General features: G+C 39.0%; 1 protein-coding gene across 2 annotated transcripts in view; it reads right to left on the minus strand.

Annotated features, from left to right (window-relative positions):
- The window catches only part of LOC131048028 (proteinaceous RNase P 1, chloroplastic/mitochondrial), a 50,919-nt gene extending 38,492 nt beyond the window's left edge, over window positions 1-12,427 (minus strand). For both annotated transcript variants that reach the window (XM_057981855.2, XM_057981856.2), the window contains exons 1-4: window positions 11,332-12,427; window positions 10,645-10,965; window positions 8,638-8,736; window positions 8,290-8,471 (exon numbers count right to left, since the gene is read on the minus strand). In XM_057981855.2, coding sequence (XP_057837838.2) covers window positions 8,290-8,471; window positions 8,638-8,736; window positions 10,645-10,965; window positions 11,332-12,288 — 1,559 coding nt within the window. In that variant the 5' untranslated portion in view covers window positions 12,289-12,427. The remainder of the gene's footprint in view (window positions 1-8,289; window positions 8,472-8,637; window positions 8,737-10,644; window positions 10,966-11,331) is intronic.
- Between the last annotated feature and the right edge of the window lie 13,899 nt (window positions 12,428-26,326).

Raw genomic sequence — 26,326 nt, forward strand, 5'->3', positions numbered from 1 at the left:
GGACCCTTCAAGGAACCTCCCAGTAAAATTTGAGCCAAAATGGAACAACTTTCTATTTTTAGAAAGTTCCTATTTTTTAGGGATTTTATTGAGTCTCGGATTGGTCTAATTTTGCCAAAAATCAAACTTACTATTTTTAGTAAGTTCTATTTTTAGTAAGTGCTTTTTTGACCTATTTTGCCCAAACCTTGACATTTTGAAACACTTACTATTTGGGAAAATCTATTTTTGGCAGGATCTTCACAGGAAAACACTGAAAGTTGAATATCTCCGAAGACGCTGAAGACTGAACGTTCCTGAAGACCATTTCTAAATCCGGAAAAGTCAGAAGGCAAACAAGTTGGATCAAAAAATGGTTAAGTTTGGAACTCCTATTCCAGAAGAGGAAAGCATGCAAAATCATCCAAGTCCAGAAATTCACATCAATCCACCAATGTCATCCTGATCCGAAAATGGCTTGAAATTTGACTAAGTCTGGAAATTTGGAAGATCTAAAATCCAGAATTTGCATTATGATTCCTATGGACCTGAAACCACTCTCAAACATCCTGACAATATATATGAAATATAGCTTAAAGTGTAAGTGGCGAAAAGCCTGAAATGGTGGAAAAATCCACCTCTCCATGGACATGGCCAAAATGCGCCCAAGTCAAGGCTGGGGCGCTAAAACCAAGAATGAGTTCACAAGTGGAAAAATCCACCTCTCCATGGACATGCTGAAAATGCGCCCAGATCTGGGCTGGAGCGCTGAAACCAGGAAGGTATTCACAGGAAGAAAATCCATGAATCCACGGGCGTAATGAAAATTTCACCCAAGCTAAAAATTGAAATTTTGCCTAAGGCACGGAATCCAAGGAGTCAAGGAGGAATAAAAAGCAGAATTCCCCTCGGGCGAATTTTTGATTATCCTATTTTTAGACACCAAATCCAAACCAAATGTGGAAAATTTTATAGATTCAGAATCGGGGCGAAATTCTTCATCCAATGAACTTGGCTCCTAAATTTTAGGAGGATCCCTAAAAAATAGGGATGTTGAAAAGGAGACATGGACAATTCACAAAGTAATGGAAATTCCTTCCTTCAGGACATAATTCCAAGAAAGATGAAAAATTGACTAAGTGATGGAAATTCCTTCCTTCAGGACATAAATCCAGGAAAGGTGAAAAATTGACTAAGTGTTGGAAATTCCTTCCTTCATGACAAAGTTCCTGAAAAAGGTGAAAATTTGGCTAAGTGTTGGAGATTCCTTCCTTCATGACGAAATTCTTGGAAATGTGAAAATTTGGCTAAGTGTTGGAAATTCCTTCCTTCAGGACAGAATTCGGGGAAAGATGAAAATTTGGCTAAGTATTGGAAATTCCTTCCTTCGGGACAAAATTCCAAGCAGGGAAGAAATACACCCAAGGATGAATTGAACATAAAATTTCTAAGGCAAGGATGAACTGAACAAGAAATTTCCCCTCCAGGGAAAAATTTGAAAAATCCATTCTCGAGCATCAAATCACATCCAAATTTCAAAAGTTTTACAAATTTGGATTCGTAGGAGAATTTTCTCTCTCTTGGACCGTGGAACCCTAATTTGGAAATTTTCCTAAAAAATAAGAAATGTGCAGAATTGATGAAAAACCTTCTTCAAGCAAGGAAAGTTGAGGAGACTTCAAGAAAATTCTTCCTGAATCGAATTTTTCCTCTCCAACAATTCCAGATGTGCAGGAGCGGATATACGACGATAGAGTCCATTTGCATGGCGAGGATCTCTTGAACGCATGGCAGTATGATGGCGCATTCATTGCCGGAATATTTGACCAAATGGCAACCTGGTCATTGCATGTTGAATTTATGGTAGATTCCTTTTGCATGTAGCCGCCGCATATGGAAATGATGGAGCATTTATGACATAATGGGGTGATTTTTGCATGGATGAATATTCAACGCTTGTTGGGCGAATTTGAAGAAGGTGGTGCATTTAATGCACAATGGATGCTATTTTGGGTACTTTTGAATTAATTGTATATGGGCATGATGGGTTATTAATTGGAGATTCCCACCTTGTTGCATCATGTGTGGAGAATCTTTTAGGGAAAACCCTAATTAGGGTTTGCATGTAATCATGGCCTGAGGCCTATATAAGGGGTGACCCCCCTCATTTGTAAAAAGGAGGGAGCTTTGTATGAAATTGTTGCGATAAGCTTTGAGATAATAACAGTGAAACATTGTTCTTTGATGGTGTCCACTTAAGTTATTTTTTTAAAGCTTGCATGGTTTCACCTTCCTCACTTAGATTAGAATTAGTTTAGTGCTTTGATTCCAAAGGAGAATGTAATGGTGTTTGATGAATTTCCATGGTTCATACTTTTTGCATCTTGTTGATTGTAAGTTGCAGTGTAAAGTTAGCCTGAACCCCCAAATTTGTGCTAAGTTTGATTGTGGATGGTCGTTTAGATTGTGCCGTTTTTGGGTACTCAAATTTACTTTCTCGATCTGAAAATCCACTAGCATCCCCAAAAGATTGCACTAGTTCTTGCGGAGTTGTAGTTGATCTTGGCGAAGCAAAGCTTGGTTTATTTGGAATTTGTCCACCAAAGCACTATTCATTGTTATCACTGCCCTTAGGAAATAGATTTAGATCCTTCTGAACCCTTTCCCTTTTCTTTCAGTTCATTTTAGTCCATTCAAAGCAATAGCATCGCAAAATTGCCATATCCGATGATGGAGTTCCAACCACAGCAAAGAAGTGAAAGAACGATGCACACGTAGGCCCCTTGGATTACCAACAATCACATCAGCCAACTGAGTCACGTCCACCCATTGAAGGAACCTTAGAGTCAATTGTTTGAACTTCTTGCAATCTTAGCATGCAATCGTACTTTGATCAAGAGAGAGTGAAGTGACCGTTAGGCAACTTTATTTTGTGCTCGACGTAGTCATAAAAAACACGTCAACAGGTCCCATGTCAAGCCTGATGTTTCATCCTTCCGATTTTTTGGTAGTGAGGCTTGGGCATTTATTCCAGATGCTCAGAGGAAAGCCATGGAGAGGAAGAGCTGACCACTCATATTTGTTGGCTACTATGAGAATGTTAAGGCGTACAAGTTGTTTGATCCTAATTCCTGAGAGGTCCTGTTTAGGCAGGATGTCCAGTTTGATGAGCGCCTTCCTCAGATGGATTCTCCATCACCAACATCTCCCTCACTGCATCCTCCCCCCTCTTCATCTTTTGAGGATTCCTTATTCCTTGAGGATGATGCAAATGATGGTTCGCCATCTCCACCACCACCACCACCCACAGCTCAGCCTTTGCCCAAGTGGGCCCGGTTTACAGTTGATGTCATTGGTTCTATGGCAGGTGATCCTTCAGACTCGTCGTACTCGTGCACAAACATCTAGTTCTAGTCTTCTGAGTCATGCCATTTCGAATGATCCTCAAAAAATTACAAAGGCGACAGGTCACCCTAAGTGGGATAGGGCCATGGATGAGGAGTATTCTTCTTTGATGAAGAAGAATACTTGGGATCTTTGTACTCTTTCGAAAGGAAGAAAGTTGGTTCGGTGCGAGTGGGTTTATTGTACCAAGTATGTTGCAAATGGTTCTATTAATAAGTATAAGGCTCGTCTTGTTGCGAAGGGGTTTTCTCAGGTGGAGGGTATTGATTACTCCGAGACCTTTGCTCTTGTCGTCATGATGAATTCTATTCGCTTTGTACTTTCACTTGCAGCTTCACAAGGATGGATAGTTTTTCAGATGGATGTGAAGAGTGCCTTCTTGCATGGAAACCTTCAAGAGGAGATCTATATGGAGCAGCCTCAGGGATTTGTACAGGATTCCTCTTTGGTTTGCAGACTTCGACGTTCATTATACAGTCTCAAACAGGCCCCTCGGGCTTGGTATGAGAAGATGGACTCTTTCTTGCTCTCCACACTCTTAACACGTTGTCATTTTGATCCCACAGTTTATATCCAGTGTCAAGGGGATGATATAGTTATCCTTGTGCTATATGTTGATGATCTCATCATTACCGGTAGCTCGTCCTCCTTGATTCAAGATATTCAGAGAGCTTTGATGGAGTAGTTTGAGATAACAAATCTTGGACTTCTGCACTATTTTTTGGGCCTACAGGTTATTCAGTCTTCCGATGGGATTTTCATACTTCGGCAAAAGTATGCCCTTGATATGCTTCACAGATTTGGCATGCTTTCTTGCAAGCCTGCACCCACACCATTTCAGTCAGGTATTGTTTTGTCTACCACTTGTTCTACACCTTTCGTGGATCCTACCTTATACAAGCAGTTGGTTGGCAGTTTGTTGTACCTAACACATACATGCCTAGATCTTTCCTTTGCGGTTGGTCTTGTCTTGAGGTTCTCCCATGATCCCCATGAGAGCCATTGGCAAGCTGCCAAACATATTTTGCGGTACATTCGAGGCACTACACAGTTTGGCATTCACTATACTTCAGGATCCCCTCACATTGTTGGCTTCACTGACTTAGATTGGGTTGGTGATGCTCATGATCGAAAGTCTACTTCTAGCTTTGTTTTTTGCCTTGGTTCTGGCCCTATTACATGGTCTTGCAAGTAGTTTGCTATTACATTATCATCTACAGAGGCTGAGTACTGAGCAACGGTGTTAGCTAGTCAAGAGGTTTTATGGCTTCGACAGTTGATGACTGAGTTTGGGTTTCCTCCTGATAGTCCCACTATTCTTTGGTGTGACAATCAGAGTGCCATTCACATTTCCCGCAACCCAGTGGAGCACTAGAGGACTAAACACATTGAGCTTCACATGCACTTCATCAGACAGTTGATTCGGGATGGCTTTCTCATCTTGGATTACATTCCTACAGAGGAGCAGGTTGCTGACATCCTCACTAAACTTTTTGCATCTCCGCGCTACCTTCAGTTGCGCTCTATGCTTGGGGTGAAGGAAGTTGTCCTTGGGGGGTCTCATTGAGGCCTTCCTTCCTTCATATTTTTTTTAGCATGCTTTTCCATCTCTTTTTGGAGTAGAGTTTTTTCCCACGTGGTTTTCTTTATTTCTCCGGTTTATAGAGATTTGGTTGTAATTGGGTACCTCATCAGGCCTTGTTGTCGGGACCCAAATTTGTCTTCATCATGTAGTTGCATTTTACTTAATGCATTTAGTTTTTTTAGGTACTTCCTAAGTTCATCTTAAGGGGGGCTGTTAGAGTTCTCATGCATTAGCTAATAATTATTTTAATTATTAATCTATTATTCTCTACACTTAAGCTAAACTTTATCCCTTTAGGGTTTCTTTAGGGTTGCATATTCTCCTTTTATAAGGACTGTATTGTACTTTTTATTTTATTCCCTCTCTGAATGATAATTTTTTTCTTCAAAGCCATTATTGTTTTTTTGTCCCCATTCTTCTCTTGTGATAGGTATTTTGCTTGCAGGTGTTCTTGGGATCTCTGAAGTTGTATTTCTCAACTTCTTCACAAACAATGGTAGCTCCCACATATTTCATGGTAGATAGCCGTAGGGCACCAAAAAATAAAATAAAGGCAGGACACCACTTCACTTTGTTGAGTACAACATTTCGATCTCAATTCTTATAGGATTTGCCCATTTTGTATAGGCTCTTAGCTGAAATAAGAATCTACTTTGTTCAACTATTCAGAAATTGTCAATCTTGTTTTATTTGAATTTGTTCAATTGCTTCTAACAATACATTTAGCTCCTCATTTAGTGTGTTGTCCCCTGAATTACCAGCTTAAATCAATTAGTGTATGTGTTCTGACTATGGTTCGGGTAATATTTTAATTTTTCATTAGTTGGTTGGGATTAGTACTTGAAGGGGTATTTGTCGGCCATTGTCCAACTGACCACATCCTCTTGGGAGCCTTCCTACTTATGTTGCTTCTGAGCACTTGTTTGGGTAGCTCTCTGATGCATTCTACCTGGTTGTATTGTTGTCTATATTTGGATATTTAATTTGCATATGCAATTTAATATGAATGAAGTTGCAAGGGTTAGTTCTAAGTTATGTGGATATTGTATATTTTTTTTCTGATTTGCTTGAGAATACTCATTTTCTATGCTTCAGGGTACATGAGAACAGAGAGAAGGTAATGTACATGTGAACTATCTTACTGTAGATGTAAACCATGCACATGCATATGAATAGTGTCATTACATAATGTTTCAACTAGGTATGTAGTGAAAAATAATAGAGATAATGCAGAAGTGTAGAATCCCTATATGAAGAAGCAGACTGCATCTATTGTAGCATGGATGCAAATTAAAATGCTACTTTTCTCCTAGGTATCAAATTGGAAAGATTTAATATATCAAAGTTAATTTAATATGGCAGTGCGTTCATTATTGTTAATGTCAAAGTTTTGAAAATAATGAATTATATCTGGATTAACATAATGAAACAAATAACATTCTTTAAAGAATTTAATCAAATTAACTCCAATCATATATAAATAATTCTAAATATCTTTAACAATAAGTTCAATACTTATCTGAATCAAATCTCTTGGAATGGCCACTCTCACCCTAGAAAGATCTCGATGGTATTGGCCATCATACCTATGGCACACTCTAGGAAGACTAGTTCTTATTTAGAACACAACATGTAAAACATGCTCAATAGAGCAACTGCTCAACATAGAGCCCTGGCTAGGACAATCCTAGATATACTTTGTACCCTGAGTTGGACATACTCTATATGCCCTTTCTCCAATGTTCATAGCCTGCTGAGCCGCCTTCTTCCTTGAGTGATATCCATTCCATTCCCAAGTCTCACATAAATGCTTTATATTAACCTTTTAATGAGTGATTTCCAAACCATCACATCCTTTCAAAAAGGTTGTTTTTAATAACTATTTAATAAATCAAATTATTCCTCCCTTTTAAAAAAGGGGTTTTACAAATTTTCATTATTATTTCTCCCTTTTTAGTTTTTAACTAAAGGTTCATAATAACCTTTATTTTTTAATCTCCCTTTTAATTATTAAGGGTTATTTCATAAAACTAACTTTTTTTTCAGTTCAGAGAAGAAGTCCCATAACACAAATTGTGTTAGTGATAGCTCTAGTTAGCAGGAGGGGGTTAACCCCTCTCTGCTCTACTCTACTCTACATTATGTAGGTATAACTGGAGAAAGTGTTATAGAATTGAACTTAACAGAAGAATACCCAATTTGTCTCAGGAATGCAAAGAGACATTGAACAAATGTCTCTTTCTAAAATGATGATGTGAATATACAACAAAACGGTTACTATATGATCCCAGATAATCTTTTCCTTGCCGTGGTTAGTTGGGAAAGGGGGTTGAGGGGCAAAGTGCTTCCCTTTGATCCTACTAGGTAAAACTTAAAAGCAAAGGTAAACAAAAGTGAATCCTATTGATGTAGCCATGCGCTGCACAAGGATCACATCTACTTTTGTAGCAGAAAATCAAGGGCAAATTTTGCATCTTTGAGGCACCCCATGGTTGCCCCTTGGTGAGTAGAAGAATCATATCCATAGCCACCGATCTGTAATTGACACATTTTGGAAAAGGAATTGTTTGTATGCTTACTTTCCCAAAGTCCTAAAGACAAATAAGATTCAAGAATGCAATGACTAAAACATACAGTGATGGCCAGTTAACTCCTGACAGGTTTCTGAAATAAGAGAATATAAAAATTAGACCAAATTTTAAGAAACAATAAGAAGTGATTGGAGAAACAGGGACAGCATGGGATGTAGAAATATGCAAGGATAACGTAGGGTATGAAATCCTTGGAAGTTGAAACATAAGAAAATCGTTCCTTAAAAATCTGATACAAAAGTAGCAAATAGAATTTTAGAATATTCAAATAGCAAACTCTCCAAATGAATAGACACATTGGAAACATAAGATTAGAAAATTGTTTGTAATGTGGCAACCATTGATTTCCAAAATAGTTGACTTACTCATTAGCATCAGTTTTGTAAGTGATGATACTTTTTTTCATTTGTAGGGCTGGTTTTTCCCTGTCATCCCCTATAGGCAGAGGAATGCCCATACATCTCTAGAGGGGGCAGTGGCATTTTACAATGCCTCAACTATCACCTGCAAAATGGGGACACAACATAAGTTGTACCCATATCTCTATTTCCAAGCATGTAGGAAACATGTTTTGGACCCCAAGAACGCTTCTCAATGTAAAGTTAATTATAATGATTGACAGCTATTTGATATTCCATAAACATCAAATGGAGCTATTCTGGATACCGATCATTAAAAAGTTAATGGGCGAAGAATAGTCAAATTCAAAACAAATATCTCTTTTCTCACCAGTCATCATTTGAACCTGTTGGTGTAGTGTATAATGCACCAACATTTTTCCATTCATTGATTAATTGTTTATTGCTAGGTCGAATTGCGGGCACATCTCTTGTACGCTTATGGTGCATGACGATCAGTGGCCATTTCTTGGATGGGCTTCTTTCCCTTATGCCATTAACAACAGCATTCAACTACAATAATGCAACGATATCGATAAATACCACATGCTAAGGTCTGGGTAATAAACTATTATTTATACAAAACATATATTTACACCATGGCTGTTATTTCAAACCCCCTTAATGGTCTTTGAATCAAATGAAAACAGAAGTTCCTAAATGTGGAATATCTACTTGCCTGTGAGAAAAATGAACTAGGAATAGGGTTTTCAGGATACAGGCCCACATTTGCACCATCAATAATAGCTTCGTATGGTCCATGATTGTCCAACCATTCCTACATAGATAAGAATGTTGGTTAAAATTCAATAAATGGATAATTTCCAGAAATTACCAGTTAAGATTAACCAATTCCACATGGCATTAGCTACTTAGTCAAGTATGTTAGTGTCATTTTTTGAACACATGGTAATCGTCTGCAATCTATCTTGAAAAGCCAAAGGTTAAAAAATCAAGAGACAAATTTATCTTCTTTCCCTTTAATGATCAAAGATCGTCAATGTTACTTCAAAGTACAACCTTTTAACATGATACTATCATGAGATTGTCTAAAAGAGGTCAATAAAACACAACAGTACTTTTTCAGAATTCTGCTTAGGGTAGAGGGCCCTTTTTGAGCCAAAAAAGTTATCCTTCAATGGTATTGATTTATGCTTCTACCTTTTGTGGGTTGTCTTGACATACCTGCTGAGAACTTGGAATAGAAAGAAGAAAACAACATTTGAGCAGAATAAGAGGTGATGGCAGTGGCACAGAAAGACCTTAGGGTATTGACATTCAGATTGGAGCATTAAATTCTTTATATAGATTTTTCAGAATTAACAGAATATTTATCAACTAACAGCATTCGGATTGGAGCATTAAATTCTTTATATAGATTTTTCAGAATTAACAGAATATTTATCAACTAACCACATGCTGCAATTATGTACCTCTGAGACTGGAGATTTTTGGCTGTGTAGTGTTGTTTCTGTATTCTTGGAATTTAACCGCCACAGACAGCTGGATGCCCCTGATAATGTAGTCATTTGGACTGAGATAATGCTCCTTGGAACTCCATATAAAGTTTTATTGTTTTTTGTTATCCAAGTAGGGTAGTTATTGTTTGTTAGTTATAAGGCACTTGGGCAGCTGGGAAAACCTAATCTAAGGAAAAAGCAAGAAATGCCAAAACCATTAGGCGTGAAGTCTTTATCTCTACCCTTATTTGGGATGCAATGAGGCACTAAAAAGTCCTATCATATGTCCCAAGAAAGAACAATAGGCAAAATGTGGGGCGTTGTCCAAGGAACTTTTGGTTATTGTCGAACGTTGCAGACCATTAAAGGATCTAGTATGTTGGGGTCTCCTGTTCTAGTTCCTACAACGGATATTTTTGTAGCAATCTCATCACATTTTCCTACTGGCACAGATGCAAGCAAAGAGAATTTCATGGGGGAGGAATTCTTTATTGCATTATTCCTAGATCCTGAGTAGGATTATGTTCAAACTAAGGCATCAAGATCAGATAACTAATTTATGTTTGGTTTTCCTTGTGTTTTATGTTACAGGAACAAATGGTGTATTTTTTCCTATAGATGCAGAATTTGGCCATCCTAAAAACTTCAGGAGATGAGAAAGGCCAAGATGAATTGTGGTATATCTTTGACATAAAGTTTGCTATGGATCTACATTTCAATTTGAAATCAAAATTATCATCATTTTCATCATACAAAAGCTATATCTTTTGGAAACAACACTGCTAAAGTTAGAAACCTTTAATTAAAAAGTAACAAGGAATATCAAAAAGCAAATCAATGAAGAATACACAGAAGAATATATCTCTCAGAAGTTAAATTTCTTCCTTCGCTAAATAGTGTCTCCCTGATAGAAAGTGCAAAGAGATATCTACCAAATACTTTTCAGGCATCAGGTCTCTCTCTCTCTCTCTCTCTCTCTCTCTCTCTCTCTAAACACGAAATAGTAGAAATATGGATAGTTGATAATCCTGGTTTACCCAATTTCAGAAAAATAACTTCAAAAGGTCCAAGCATTTCATTCGCTATGGTATATAAGTCAAAAGGCATATGGTTAAATCCACGATTACTAGGACTGTTACTAGAGATGTCACTCTTTTTGAGGAGCCACGTGGTTTGGAAAAAGAAGCTCGGGCAAAGGGGATGACCAAAGAGAATCATGGGCCTACCTGAAATTTAGTGAAATTGGACTCGATCTCCTTCTGAGTGGCCAAAGCCACAATGGATTTGGCAAAATATTCTGTCTCCAATGGATCAATGTCAATTGTAATCAATTGCTCACCGCAGCATCTGCAAACACCAGTAGGGGTCATGCTGGTGTGTTCAATTTTCCATTTGCCTTTATTTAACCAGCCCTGGCCATGCCAGCCTCCTCCTCTAGATTCCATGGCTCTTCTTATTGTTTCAATGCTCGAACCAGTTGCACCCACCTTTGCAGCCACTTTGCTCTTGAACCATTGCTCTATTACATTTGCAGTAGATGGAGATACCTGCAGGGAAAATTTTAATGAAATAGATGGTGAGTCTTTCCATTAAGAAAATTAGAGATACCTGCATTATAAGATAATATTCAAGAAAAAACATAGAATTCACTAATCTCTAAGATCTCGCCAATCCAGTAACCAAATGCCTGTTTAAATGTCTTTTGGAAATTTGACAAGTTGGCTAAACCATAAAATTTAGTTCTTTGTACCGACCCCCAAAAAAATTAGTTCTTTGTGTTTTATCTAATCCAATAACTTCATGTCATATCGCATTCTTCTTGAATTTGCAGATGGGTGAACCTATCATTTAAGAAGTTGTATGAAATTAATCAATTGAGAATAAATAAACGACAGAATTTTTAATTTAGATACCTGTCTAACACTTGCCCTCAGTCTATGTAACAAATGATAGACCTTTTCTTCTCTACCAGCTTCAGCACTTAGCTTCAGGAGTGCTTCTAGCTCTGGTTCCTCTGCTTCCACACCAAAAGCTTTCATGTGCTCATCCACCTCATATGCTTTTTCCACCTCCATATTTTTGCAGAAAGCAAACACCATGGGACTGTATGAACGGAGCCTTGGAGCTATACCATAAGATTGCATTTGTTTCACCATATCAAAAGCCAAATCTCCGTCACCCTTTGCTACAGCCAGTCTTGCCACAGAGGTAAATGCGGCCTCATTTAAAGGGATTTTCTCTGAACGCATTTCTTCATAGATTTGAAAGCCTCTATCGAGGGCCAATTCCTTGATTTTCTCAGAAACCTCTGTTAATTTTTCAACAGTCTTAATTGAAGGCTGATTTTGGTCATTTGAACCTGAATTATTGCCGTTACTTCTTTTAGTGCCACTCTTGGCAGGTCTCAGGATACCCATGGCAGCAGAAGAGCAGAGATAGAGAAGCACATTGTAATTGTGCTGGTCAAATTTAACACCAGCTGACAATGCATTATCATACAATGAAATGGCTTCCAATAAATCACCTCTTTTGGAACACATGTCCAAACCATGTCTTAACTGCCCTTCCGGAGATTTTCTCATCTTTTTCCTTAATTTGGCGGGTGAATTTTTCTTCTGGATTTCAATATTCACAGAAGAAGTACAATTGTACTGTGATGCAGAATCTTTTTGAGCTAAAACAAAGTAGTTGTAATGCCATAAGAAAGAGTCTCTAGACTGAAGTTTTATGCTGATTTTGAAAGGACTTGAGAAGCTATTCATGGGTTTCCGTGCTATAGAACAGCAGAAGGTTTTTAGGAGATTTTTAGGAGGTAGACTGAACCTGAAGAAGACTGGGGCCTTTGTCATCTGGGTTGTTTTCAAACTCATTCCGAAATTAAGATTTACTGCCAAATAGTCCTCCACTGTTGTGTGTGGCCTCCATTAGAATGCTTGTCATGAAATCCAATAGCTTCCCCTGCATTACTTTCACATTACAATTTTCAGTGCGTACCCAAATGGATAAGGGTCCACTAAACTACTGGATATTCTTATATTCTCAGGTCTTATTTATATGGGCATGGTTTTTTTTATCATTTACTAAAATATTTGTTTAAATTTTTAATAATTATAATTTTGAAGTGTAACAAAAATATTTATTTTAATTTTAAATTATTCTAATTTTGAATAATTGTTATTTGATAATTATATTAGTGTAATTATATTTATGTAATATTAATGATAATTTTCACATTAATAAAATAATATAAATAATTATAATCTAATACAAATTTTTTTGTGATTTTTTATTTTTTAAAGCATAACCTTAATTTAATTTAAAAATCTATAAAATTATAATTATAATAATAAAATTAATTTCAAATTTAATTATAATTTGTAGTGTAATATTATATTATTTTAATTATATTTATGTAATATTAATTCTAACGGGTCTTAATTTGTAGTGCATTTATTAGAAACTTTTGAGGAATTTGAAGTTTGGCATGTGATGAGATCAAGGAACGATGTGGCAGGTAGAGCAATAACTCTTGATGATGGGCCAAAAAGTACAGTGGAAGATTTTTGTAATCTTGAGCTCGATATTTGACTCGGAATAGTACGTAGTCATTTTCAAAGGCTATTAATGAAAGGTTGTGGTGGTGGGGTGATGTGACATAGGTAGCACTTGGTGCTCACAATTGAGGATGGGTGGCAACTGCATTTTAAATGGAAGACACCTTTTCCTTGAGCACACCAAGACAACAATTAGCATTTTGGGCAAAGTCGTTGTTTGCCACATACAGTAAACGATTAAATGCAGAAAGCAAATGCACAGAACATAATGGAAATATATTAAAGAACCAGTTTCTGTATTAATTCAACAGTCCATGTACATCAAGTGCTTATAACATTACACCCAGATACGACTATGATGATGCTACTTCAAAGGAAAGGTATGCAATATATAATACCCGAAGGGGTGCGACTAGCCATTGCGTCCAACTGCCCTTCGAGACGACTAACTAACTAACTGTTGTAACTCATTATTACCGACGACAACATAAACATAATATGACAACATAACATAATGATTATTCCCGGCAACATCATGCCCCCCAAGAAAAGAAGTCGACTCCGGACGACTTAATACAAAAACAGAGATGATGTGCATACACTAAACATAATCAAGGTATAGAAGAAGAAGGGGGCGGAGGGGGTGTCCCTGAAGCAGCAGATGGTAGGGCTGATGATGATGTTGTTGTCAGTCGTGCGCGCAGATCATACACCTATTGTGTCCGCACCGGTAGGTCTCGCTCAACCACCTTTCGATGCTCAATTGCAGACTTAACCATTCGGGCAACTTCCAGGAGTTTTCCCTCCTTGGCATCCACCGTCTCTCACGCCTGTACCAGACTAGTGGTCAAGGTCGCCTGTGCTGCCCTTGCGTCCTCCAACTTTGCAACTAACTGAGCCTTCTCGGCAGCAAATTGAGCCCTCTCGGCTTCCCATGCTGCCTCCTGGCAGTCCAAATCTCTCTGCATGGCGTCAACCTGGGTGGCCAACTCCTCCCAAGCTCTCTTCGCAGCCACCCTCGCAGTCAAATGTCCTGCAGACATGGACTCCATCCGGCGAAGAGTATGATACACTTCCCTGAAGGTTTGCTCAATCTGCCTCCCGAGAGACTCCACTCTACTCTCCACTAGTGGCATGCTCACTGCCCATGCGGCCAACATCTATGTCGTCTCAGTTTCTAGCCATCCACCTCTCTCAAAACAAGCAGCAAATGCATGCGGACAACCCTCCCACATAAACTTGAGCAACCGCTCCAACTCCTGAATGGTGTTGTCGAGGCCCTCTGACTGAAGGGAAGCAATCACCTCCTGCCCTTGGTAGACCTCCTCCTGCAGATAACTTTGTACTAGTTCTTGAAAGTAAGTCTGCCCTCGACCCACCATATCTTGGAGGTACGCCTCCACGTCTACCCGGGTCGGTTGCCTGCTCGGCAATTAGTTAGTTAGTTAGTCGTCCAGAAGGGCAGTTGGACGCGACGGTTGGTCGCACCCCTTTGGGTATTATATATTGCATACCTTTCCTTCGAAATAGCATCATCATAGTCGTATCTGGGTGTAATGTTATAAGCACTTGATGTACATGGACTGTTGAATTAATACAGAAACTGGTTCTTTAATATATTTCCATTTTGTTCTTGTTTAGTGTTGTATATCTCTGCCACTATTTCATTATCATTCTGGAGTAGGCGGAACTCATTCTCGAAGGCTTTCCGTAGTGTGTCCCATGTGGCCACTGTAGTTTTGTCAATATATGAGTACCAGTCGATGGTGACTCCCCGTAATGTTGTTGGGAATTGCGTCGTCCATTCGTCCTAGTCCGTGATACCATTGGCCGCCCATATGGTTTCGCAAGTTTTGCAGTGCCTAACGGGATCCTCCTTCCCGTCGCCCATGAATTTTGGCAGCTTCTGCCTATTGGCCATTGATAGGGGTTGTGTCCCTGGAGGTGGCCGTGTTTGTCGTGCACCCGCGCCACTCCCTCCTGCATCGATGGTGTTTCCTGGTACAGTGTTTTGTCTATCGTGTGTCTACGGCTCCTCCGAACCTATGGTCGTATGGTTGCCCTCACCTTCGTTCTCACCCGCGTCCGCTGCTGGCTCCCTTCAGTGGTCTTCACTGCGCAACGTAAGGGATAAGTTCTAGAACTGATCCCGGGTCTCTTCGACCAAATTCCTTCGTAGCCTTGTTTCCTCCAAAAACTCTTCGTGGATTCTCACCCTACAGTGTTCTGGCGATGCATAGAAATTTTCCTCGGCTTCTACACCCTCTGTGACACCTCCTTGGTTCCCTTCGGGCAACCCTTTAGCAGGTCGTCCTTCGGCAAGTTTGTTAGGGTTTCAAGCAGATCCGAAGCAAATATGAACTAACAATTATATGCAGATTTAAATACAAAAGATAAAGAAATAAAACAGGACACAGATAACACAGAGATTTAACGTGGTTCACCCAGAATGGGTTACGTCCACCATACACAGCCATCCAATCTTTTTTATTATCCAACAAAAATATTACATCAACCTTACAATGCCTTAAGCATCCCAGCCGCTTATAACATGTGTTTTTAGGGCAACAAACAAAGTCGGCCTTTTTAGGGTTTTATTACAATGTCGGTTTTCATCAATGAAAAACGACAAAAAAAAATTTCTCGAGGGCTGCCACCCCCAAACCCTCACTTTTCTCAAGGGCTGCCGCCCTCAAACCCTTGCCCGGCCCCAGACCCCGGCGAGGATACATGCTAAGTGTACAGTACTTTACTGATCAGTCACCACATTTCAACAATCTCCCACTTAGAGACTGACCAGGCTCCACACCGAACAATCTCCCACTTGGAGACTGATACTACATGACACCACTGTACATGCAACATCCATTGGATAAAACACTAGGACTTGACTAGTATAAATTCCACAATTATCAATCAAGAAGACCAACAAAAACTGATGAAGAAATCAGCTTCTCCTGTGGAACTGCCTTTGTGAACATATCGACAGGATTCTCACTTGTGTGAATCTTCTCAAGCCGTAACTGACCCTCCTCCAAAACAGTCCAGATGAAGTGGTACCTGAGCTGAATGTGCTTTGTCCTTAAATGAAAAGCAGTGTTCTTTGCAAGATCAATGGCACTCTGGCTATCAGTATACAATGGACTATCCTCTTGTGTCTGACCCAATTCCTTTAGAAAACATTGCAACCAAATCATCTCCTTCCCGACTTCTGTAGCAACAACATACTCAGCTTCAATGGTTGAAAGTGCAACAACCTTTTGCAGCCTAGAAATCCAATTGACTACAGTTCCCCCTATAGTAAAAACATATCCTGTAGTACTCCTCCGTGAATCAATATCACCCGCCAGATCAGAGTCAACAAATCCACTCAGAGCAGCATTAGATCCTTTGAAACGTAATGCCTTCGTAGTAGTTCCTTTCAAATACTGAAGAATCCATTTCACAACATTCCAATGTTCTATACCTGGATTACTCATAAACCTGCTCACAACTCCTACTGCATGTGCAATATCTGGCCTTTTGCATACCATTGCATACATCAGACTGCCAACAGCTGATGAATACGAGATGTTAGACATTTTATTAACCTCTTCCTGTGCCTTTGGGCACATCTCCTTAGTCAATTTGAAATGACTAGCCAAAGGTGTACTAATTGTTTTTGCATCCTGCATGTTAAATCTTTTCAACACCTTTTTTATATACTCACGTTGGGACAAATTCAAGGTTCTATTTTTCCTATCCCGTGTAATCCTCATATCGAGAATTTGCTTAGTTGCACCCAAATCCTTCATAGCAAATGACCTGGCTAATTTCTGTTTAAGATCATTTATATGTTGCATGTTAGACCCAGCAACAAGCATGTCATCAACATAAAGCAACAAGATAATATAACTGCCATTATCAAATCTCTTAAAATATACACAATGAATAGAATGACATCTATGATAACCGTGTTCAGCCATGAAACTATCAAATTTTAAATACCATTGTCGGGGTGCTTGCTTTAGGCCATACATACTTTTCTTCAACCTGCACACCAAGTTCTCCTTACCTTTGACCTCATATCCCTGTGGTTGCAACATGTAAATTTCCTCCTCCAAATCTCCATGGAGAAAAGTTGTTTTGACATCTAATTGTTCAAAATGTAAATCATCTGCAACCACAAGACTAAGTACAGTTCTAATTGAAGTCATTTTTACAATTGGAGAAAATATTTCATCATAATCTATACTCTTTTTCTGTGCAAAACCTTTTACCACAAGTCTGGCCTTATATCTTTTCTGACCTCCTTCCTCCTCCTTCAGCCGATAAACCCATTTGTTAGGCAAGACTCTTTTTTCTGCAGGTAAAGGGACTAAGTCCCAAGTCTTATTTTTCATCAAGGAGTCCATCTCCTCTTTCATGCCTAGCTCCCACTATTGTTTGGCATCTACCTGCATTGCTTCTTCATATTCTTCTGGTTCACCAGCATCCGTTAATAAAATAGAATACAAAGAAGGAGAAAATCTTTCAGGGGGTCTACTTGTCCTCGTAGAACGTCTAACACTTGCAAGAGTTTGTGGGACAATCTGTTGTTGCTGAGCATCAGGTACCTGTGGCATTTCATTTTCAGGAATCTCATCCAACACCACATATTCTTGTTTGTCTTGTTCATGCTTCTTTTCCTACATCTATTCTTTATACATAACCTTCTCATTGAATATAACATCTCTACTTCTAATTATTTTCTTATTTTCAAAATCTCATAACCGATAGCCATATTCATCTATCACATATCCAATGAAGGTACATTTCTGAGATTTAGCATCAAGCTTGGTTCTGTTTTCTTTATCAACATGGACAAAAGCTTCGCAACCAAAAGTTTTTAGAAAAGAATAATTTACCTTTTTACCAGTCCATGCCTTCTCTGGAATACCACCATCCAAAGGGGTCGAAGGTCCTCTATTTATCAAATAGATAGCAGTATGTACAACATCTGCCCAAAAATGTAAAGGCAATCCAACATGCAATCTGATGCTCCTCGCGCGTTCTATGATAGTTCTATTCATTCTCTCTGACACACCATTTTCCTGTGGAGTTCCTGGAACTGTTTTCTGCTTTCAAATCCCATTTAGGGAACAGTAATCTTCAAATGCTTTGCTGCAATACTCACCTCCATTATCCGATCTGAGACACTTCAACTTTTTTCCTGTCTCATTCTCAACCAAAGCTTTCCATTTCTTAAAAGTTTCAAAAACATCTGATTTTTGTTTTAGGAAATATACCCATGTTTTTCTAGTTGAGTCATCAATAAAAGTAACATAATAACAGAAGCCACCAAGAAATGATACCTGAGCCGGTCTCCATACATCTGAATGTACAAGCTCTAACTTCTCACTCTTCTTCTCTTTCCCAACCTTGAGAAATCTGACTATTTTTTGTTTACCATAAACACAATTTTCACAGAACTCTAAATCAATCTTCTTTAGTCCTGGCAATAGATTTTTGGAGTGAAGGATTTTCATCCCTTTCTCACTCATGTGCCCAAGCCTATGGTGCCACATTATCGAATCTGTTTTTGTAACATTTATTGTTGTTGTCCCTGCAGTAACTATATCTGTAGCAGCTAAGGTAGAGTAAGTGTTACCAGTACACAGATATAATGTGCCTACCTTTGCACCTTTAGCTACTACTAATGATCCTTTAGTGACTTTCCACATACTGTCTGAGAAGGTAACTATGCAACCTGCACTACGTAGTTGCCCTGCAGAAATTAAATTTCTTCTTAAATTAGGAACATGTCTTACCTCCTGCAGAAACCAGTCATTACCATTCTGCAACTTGATCTTTATCTTTCCTTTTCCAACAATTTGACAGGGCTCATCATCACCCAAATATACCTGTCCAAAATCACCTTGAACATAATCTAGAAAATATTTTCTATGGGATGCAGCATGAAATGAAGCCCCAGAATCTATTACTCAGGAATCATTAACATTATCCAAACATAAGATTAAAGCATCTTGTAAAGTATTACTTGCAATATTAGCTTCTTTACTGTCATTTTCATTTTTGTCTCCTTCTTTGTTTTTTCGAGACCAACAATCTTTCTTTAGATGACCAGGCTTTCCGCAGTACCAGCAATCTTTCTTTCCTCTAGATTGAGAGCGTCCTTTCTTTGACTCCCCTTGTGACTTCTCATTCCCAGGGCCTTTTCCTCTTTCCTTTGATCTTCCTCTGTTCTCCACATTCAAAACACTACCCGATGATGTTGAAGTCTCACCTGTGCTTTTCCTTCGCATTTCCTCGCTTAGGATAACACCAACAATATCATCAAATACCAAAGTATTTTTACCAGAGACAGAGTTACTTACAGCCATAACCAAGCTATTCCAGCTTTCTAGCAAAGAACATAAAATCAAGAGAGCCCTAACCTCTTCTGCAAAGGTAATTTTTACCAAAGACAATTGACTGGTAATTGTATTAAATTCACTTAAGTGCTCCGCTACAGATCCTCCCTCACTCATTTTCAAATTAAACAAACGCTTCATAAGAAATACCTTATTCGAAGCTGAGGGTTTCTCATACAACTTAGCCAATGTTGCCATCAAATCTACAGTCGTTTTTGCTTCTGTTATATTGAATGCTACAGATGACGCAAGGCACAATCGAATGGATCCTAGTGCTTTTCTATATAAAATGTCTCACTCTTCATCTAACATTGTGGTCGGTTTCTTTGTCTTTCCTTCCAATGGCCGCCACAAATCCTTTTGATACAGGTAATCCTCCATCTGCATTTTCCATAACTGATAATTCTGGCCGTTAAACTTTTCGACCTTGAATTTGGAATCCTCCATTGCTCCCACTCAAATCCGAAAGTCCTGCCAATTTACAGAAAACCTTGCTCTGATACCAATTGTTAGGGTTTCAAGCAGATCCGAAGCAAATATGAACTAACAATTATATGCAGATTTAAATACAAAAGATAAAGAAATAAAACATGACACAGATAACACAGAGATTTAATGTGGTTCACCCAGAATGGGTTACGTCCACCATACACAGCCGTCCAATCTTTCTTATTATCCAGCAAAAATAGTACATCAACCTTACAATGCCTTAAGCATCTCAGCCACTTATAACATGTGTTTTTAGGGCAACAAACAAAGTCAGCCTTTTTACGGTTTTATTACAATGTCGGTTTTCATCAACGAAAAATGGCAAAAAAATTTTTATCGGGGGCGACACCCCTGCACGGAGCCCGGCCCGGCCCCAGACCCCGGCGAGGATACGTGCTGAGTGTACAGTAATTTGTTGATCAGTCGCCACATTTCAACAAAGTTGCCTCACCCTCTATTTACATTCTACTTGTTGTTCCAGAATCAAGGCCATCTATGCGGCCTCCCACTCCTCCGTTTGTGCTTTCTTATTTCTATCTTTGTTTAATAGGTTGGGCATTAATTCCCGTACATCCCCATAAATAGCAACAACACATGAATATAGAACACTTCTATATTAATTCATCCCATCAGATACAATTTGTGTCAATAGTATGACACCATTATTATAGTATAGAATGTTCTTTATTCCTCCTGGAGGTTCAGTGTTCAATTTACCCTTGGCCTTGTGCCATCATGCTCCACTTCCCAGTGACGATTGTTTTCTTTATACTGTTGGAGGACTTGTTGGTGTCGCTCCTCACGAGCAATCTCCTCCAGGCGAGTTCGTTGTGCCAGTGATGCCTGTGCAAGCAACCGGGGGAGGTGGTTCATCAACCAATTCGTTGTGGGGCTAACCTCCAGTGCGGTCCACACTGCACTTGTTGGGACATCAGCCTCTGTGGCCTCCCTTCGGACGTAGGTCTCAATTGCCACATGAAGCAGGATTGAGAATTCCCTCGTTGCAGTGTCTTCTCTATAATAGAGCTCTATTTGCGTGTCGTCGGCCTCTGGGTTAATCTCACCAACGGGTAGGCCCATCTTGTTTGTGTGCCATCCTCTCCGTCCTTTCCCGAGTATGTCTAGGCAACGATGCCAAATGTTTGCCACATACGGTAAATGATTAAATGCAGAAAGTAAATGCACAGAACATAATGGAAATATATTAAAGAGCCAGTTTCTGTATTAATTCAACAGTCCATGTACATCAAGTGCTTATAACATTACACCCATATACGACTATGATGATGCTACTTCAAAGGAAAGGTATGCAATATATAACACCCGAAGGGGTGCAACCAACTGTTGCGTCCAACTGCCCTTCGGGACGACTAACTAACTGACTGTCATAACTCATTATTACCGATGACAACATAAACATAATATGACAACATAACATAATGATTATTCCCGGCAATAATCACTAAGAAAAGAATGAAAAATCTTTTCAAATTTGATGAAGATATTTTCATTTAGATAAAGGAAATCCTTTTGGCTGAAGAGTTTTTTTATGACTAAACACAGGTACAAAACAAATATAGACATTGTGTCAATGGTGGCGATTTGGGGGTTGGAGGTTGGATGGAAAGATGTTGAATGGGTGTTGAAGGATTGTGTGGAAAATGATTGGTTGTATGATTTGCATTCGATGTTGGAAAGGGAAATTTCAGGGGCAGGGTTTATGCTTGCAAAGGTGGCCAAGGGCATAGATGAGAAGACTCCTCAATAGTTGATGTTGTTTATTCACTGGGTGTAGGGGATGAACAAGGATGAGTGTTGGGAAGAAGTGTATATCAGTTGGGATTTGTTGATTCATTACATGTGGGTGAAGGAATGAGAGTGAGCCAAAGGAAAGAGGAAGGCGAGGCCAGAGGAAGAACCAAAGGCAAGTTTCGAGATGAAAAACTAGTGGGTTAATGGGCCTTTGAAAAAGAAGTGAAAAGAAAAATAGTATTGTTTGTTTAAAGCTTGTTTATGTGGTTACTTGATTGACTTTAATATGTTTTAATCTATTAAATTATATAAATGGGTGTATAGGGCAGTAGGTAGGGGTAAGGTTTTGGTTGATGCTTTGTCAGAGTATGGACATCGTTTTGGAGTAAATTTTGGCAATGTTTCTTTGTGATGTGGGATATATGATACTACAACTTATGTACTTTATTTGTTTGTTTTTGTTGTTAGGGGTATCCTCGTGATCTAACCCAGCACCCAACCAAGGGGCGAGCTTGTAAGGAAACTTGCAACCAACTTTATGACAATTTCCACATAACCCATTTTGTATTTTAATCAAATAAACTCATAGAATCCACATGCAAAGAATAGACAACATACCCATGAAATGTGACACAAGATATATCTTGGGAAAACCCTCATGAGGGAAAAACCCAGCCTCCAAAAACATCATCCACCATGTATTATCAACAATGCGTCCATTACAATACAAATATGGAAATCCTTAACCTAGCCATAACCAAGCACTCCATGTGACCAAGCATGAATCCACACATCCCATGCCATGCTTTCTCCTTTACAAATGATAACTTGGCTAATTGACCAACTCAAACAACTGCCCTTGTGGTTGCTTTTATAAATACAAGCTCCCACAAAACCACCAAGTGGTATTACATCAAAACCATGTGCCCAATTGTAGGATCCTTGACATGAGAATTGGCAACCTCCCGAGCAAATATCTTAGCATCCCTTTTTTTGGTGGTTCCAGCAAATTTGATTTATGGAAGGGTCTAGTGGAGAGCTGCTTAAATAAAATGGATGGGTGGAAAAATAGGTGGCTTACTTCAGCTGGTAGGATTTTAATGTTAAGGTCTGTTATTTTTACCATTTCGATTTACTCCATGATGTGTTTGAAGATCCCTAGTAAGACAATTAAAACAATTAACCTTTGAATGAGGAATTTGTTTTTGGAATGGAACCAATGAACATGATAAGATCATGTTACTAGCCTGGGAAAAAAATTGTAAATCTAAGAGCAAGGGTGCGGCAGGTCTAAGAGACTGGCATACAATGAATGAGGCCCTTGGAGCCAAGCTAGTTTGGAACCTCTACTCTAATCCAAATCAGCTCTGGGTTAGAGTTATGAGAGAAAAATATTTGGACTCCTTGGAAGATCATAGAATCTTCACAATCTGTAACCCACCCAAGGGGTCAGCTATTTGGAATTTCATTGTTAGTTGCAGGAGGGTGATTACTGATCATATTTAATGGCAGATTGATAATGGAGCAAAAGCCAAATTTTGGGATGATTCTTGGAAAGGATTGACAACTTTAAAAGAGATAGATGAATTGCAGGGAATCGGGGATCTTTTAGTACCCCTTTGGGGGGGTAGAGTCAGGGACTATGTGTCAATGAAGCAAGGGACCTTTGGGGTTGAATGGGTCTGGAAGGACTTAATAACTATAGGACTATCAGAACAACAACAATATCTTTTAAAGGAAGTGCTAGATCAACAAAAGTTATTGTTGACAAGAATTGAGGACCAAGTTATTTGGTGTGGGGCTCAGGATGGTCAATACTCAGTTAAATTGGGTTATCAGTTTTTGGAAGGGAGGGATGATGAGGATTCAAAGATTCATGATCTTTTTGGGAATAAGAATTGTCTTCCTAAGGCAGGTGTCTTTGCATGGTTAGTTGTTAAAGGTCGGATTTTGACTGGGGAGAGAAGGAAGCCTCTTGGTTTTGTTGGCCCTTCCAAGTGTGTGATGTGTGGGAGTGTTGAAGAATCTGTAGATCACCTTCTTCTACAGTGTGAGGTAGCCTATTCCTACATCTTTCAAGAGGGAATTACGGTTGTAACAAACTATTCCTAGGAAAGTATGAAGCTTGTATGCATCCATATCATTATAAATGGATACCAGGACTATTGAAAAGATCATCACAAGAATTTGTAAAGAAACTCTGCCGAAATATATCTAAGGTTTTTTGGTTCTTTCAGAAATCACCATGAGTTATGTATGATTTTCAAAAAATGAATATTAATATACAGATCAAAGCATTTTGAGCCTAGATCTTTGTTGTCTTCTTGTGTGCATTCATTGATTTACTGGTTTCTTTTAAATAATCCAAGGTTATTTGATTGAATAGGGTTTGCAAGGCAATCTTACAGACATGTTTTAGGTTTTTCTCTCAAGGAGGGGAATTAAATATATGTGAAACCTTTCTGTTAGTAAATCAATAGTTTTCTGCTTGAATTTGATGATTGGGTCTAGCATAAAAAAAAGACTTCTATATGTCAAGCATATATTAGGTTGATAAAGCCGAAATAATGAGATGTATGTGAATGTTTAGATTTGTAATTCTTGTTTAGTTTGGGTGACTCTGTAGCCCGGAATAGGCACTGATATCATTTGTGGAGTTTTTCTATCTTCCTTGTGGTCAAGACTAAAAATGAACACATGTTTTTCTCTTTAGTTTCAGTATTGTTGAGGTGATGAGGTTCACAGGTTTCTAACACTGGTTTACTATGGATCTTACATTACAATTGTGAAAGTATTCACAAGACGTATACCCACCTAAGCCTAGGATAGGCTTAAAGTGTAGAAGGTTTCGTACAAACCATGTTATATGTTATTCTGGATTTTGATTTTCTTATCGTTCTCTCCACATGCAACAGAGGCTTTAAATTTTCTTATAGAGGGGATAGGGAAATTAGAATTTGAGAACAACAAAAGTGGCGACTCTACTGGGGAGAGTCATAATGTGAATCTATGCTACAGATTAGTGCTTATATTAACTGAAAATTTGTTCGAAATTGTGTGTATTTGGTCCTTGTAGCAGGCCATTTTATCCTTGATCTTTGTTATTTTCTCTCTGAAGATTTTCTTGTTCTACTGTATCCTGTGAGTGATTTGCCAAGGCTAATTCCTTATTTTCCCATAGTTTTGGGTGGTGACTCTAACATAAAATAACCAGTGCTCTTGAATAAGCATATTTCATTTTAAGGAAACAAGTATAATGTAGAAACAATGATGGGAGAAGCGGGAGGAGCGGGAGGAGAGGGAGGAGCGGGAGCTCAAATTTCAAATTTTCATCAAGGCGGGAACCCTGGTTCCAATGGTGCGAGTGGCCAGATCAATGATGCTAGTCCGATGGACGATAAGGACAAGCCCCCGGACCTCCCAGTTCCGGTTGCTGACTCATAGTTCGGTGGTACTCTGTTTGTCATGACAGCAGATTCTTCAGGGAATTTGGGGGTTGGGCCCAATGGGGGGCCTATGCCACTTGTAGACTCCATGGATAACGGGAGGGAGGGAAAAAAAGGGTCTTCCCTTTTTGGATCTAGACCAATTGGAAAATCCTCCCTTCCTCCTGTTAAGAACATTTCTGACCCTTCTGGTGGTAAGTTTGCTATTTCCATCCTTGACTAGGTTCTGGACCATAATATCAACAGTATGTCGAACTCCTTGGTAGGGAAGTTTATGGGTCCACGCCCAAACATTGAAGTTGTTAGGGCCTTTGTTAATCGAAAATGGGCACTTAAAGGAAATGTAGAGGTCTCGGCTCTTCCCAAAGGTCTTTTGTCTTTCTCTTTTTCATGTGAAGAAGATAAGGTTAAGATCTTGTGCGGAAGTCCCTGGATGGTGGGAAAGACAGCCCTGGTTCTAAGAAAATGGCATCCGAAGTTAAATATGAATAATTCTATTCTGACAGAGGTTCTAGTGTGGATAAAACTCCCAGGATTGCCTCTCGAGTATTGGGCAGAAAGCATCTTCTCTGGAATTGCAAGTTCTTTTGGTGAGCTGCTTTCTATTGACTCAGTCATTGCTTCAAGAAGAAGATTAACCCATGCAAGGTTCTATGTTGGAGTAGCCCCTGAGGCAGATATGCCGGAACAGATTGATCTAGTTTCAAAACTGGGAACCTGGAAGCAACATATAGAATATGAAACTATTCCTTTTGCTTGTTTCCATTGTAAGAAGGTAGGTCATTGGGCAAAATCTTGTCCGAAAAAGCAAAAGGCAGAGCCTAATCAGTCAAAACCTCAGGCTGAAAGCCAGAATATGCCAAAGAAAAGGGTGTGGCAAGTTAAAAACATAGAAAATAAGGAAAAAATTCCAAATCATTTTTCTCCTTTGGGGGAACAAAAGGAAGCCTTAAACTCTATCCTCAATCCCACTATTCAGGAGGCAGATAGGAATGAAACAACCAAAGCTAGCCCCATAAAAATTACGCAGAAAATGGATTTGAACGATCAGAATGATCCTCTAAAATCAAAAGATGAAGTGGTGGATGACACATATGAAAATCAGGTAGTAGAAACTAGAGACTATCAACCGGAGGAAGGTGAGATCCCTGATCCACATGCTAAAAGGACAAACTCTTATGTAGCCATACCTAGTTTTGAAATACAAGAAGCCCAAAAGTGTGCAATTTTGGGATTGAGTCTTTCAGATTCGGATCAGCATTCAAGAACAACAAA

Source organism: Cryptomeria japonica, chromosome 6 (assembly GCF_030272615.1).
Source record: "Cryptomeria japonica chromosome 6, Sugi_1.0, whole genome shotgun sequence".
Lineage (NCBI taxonomy): Eukaryota > Viridiplantae > Streptophyta > Pinopsida > Cupressales > Cupressaceae > Cryptomeria > Cryptomeria japonica.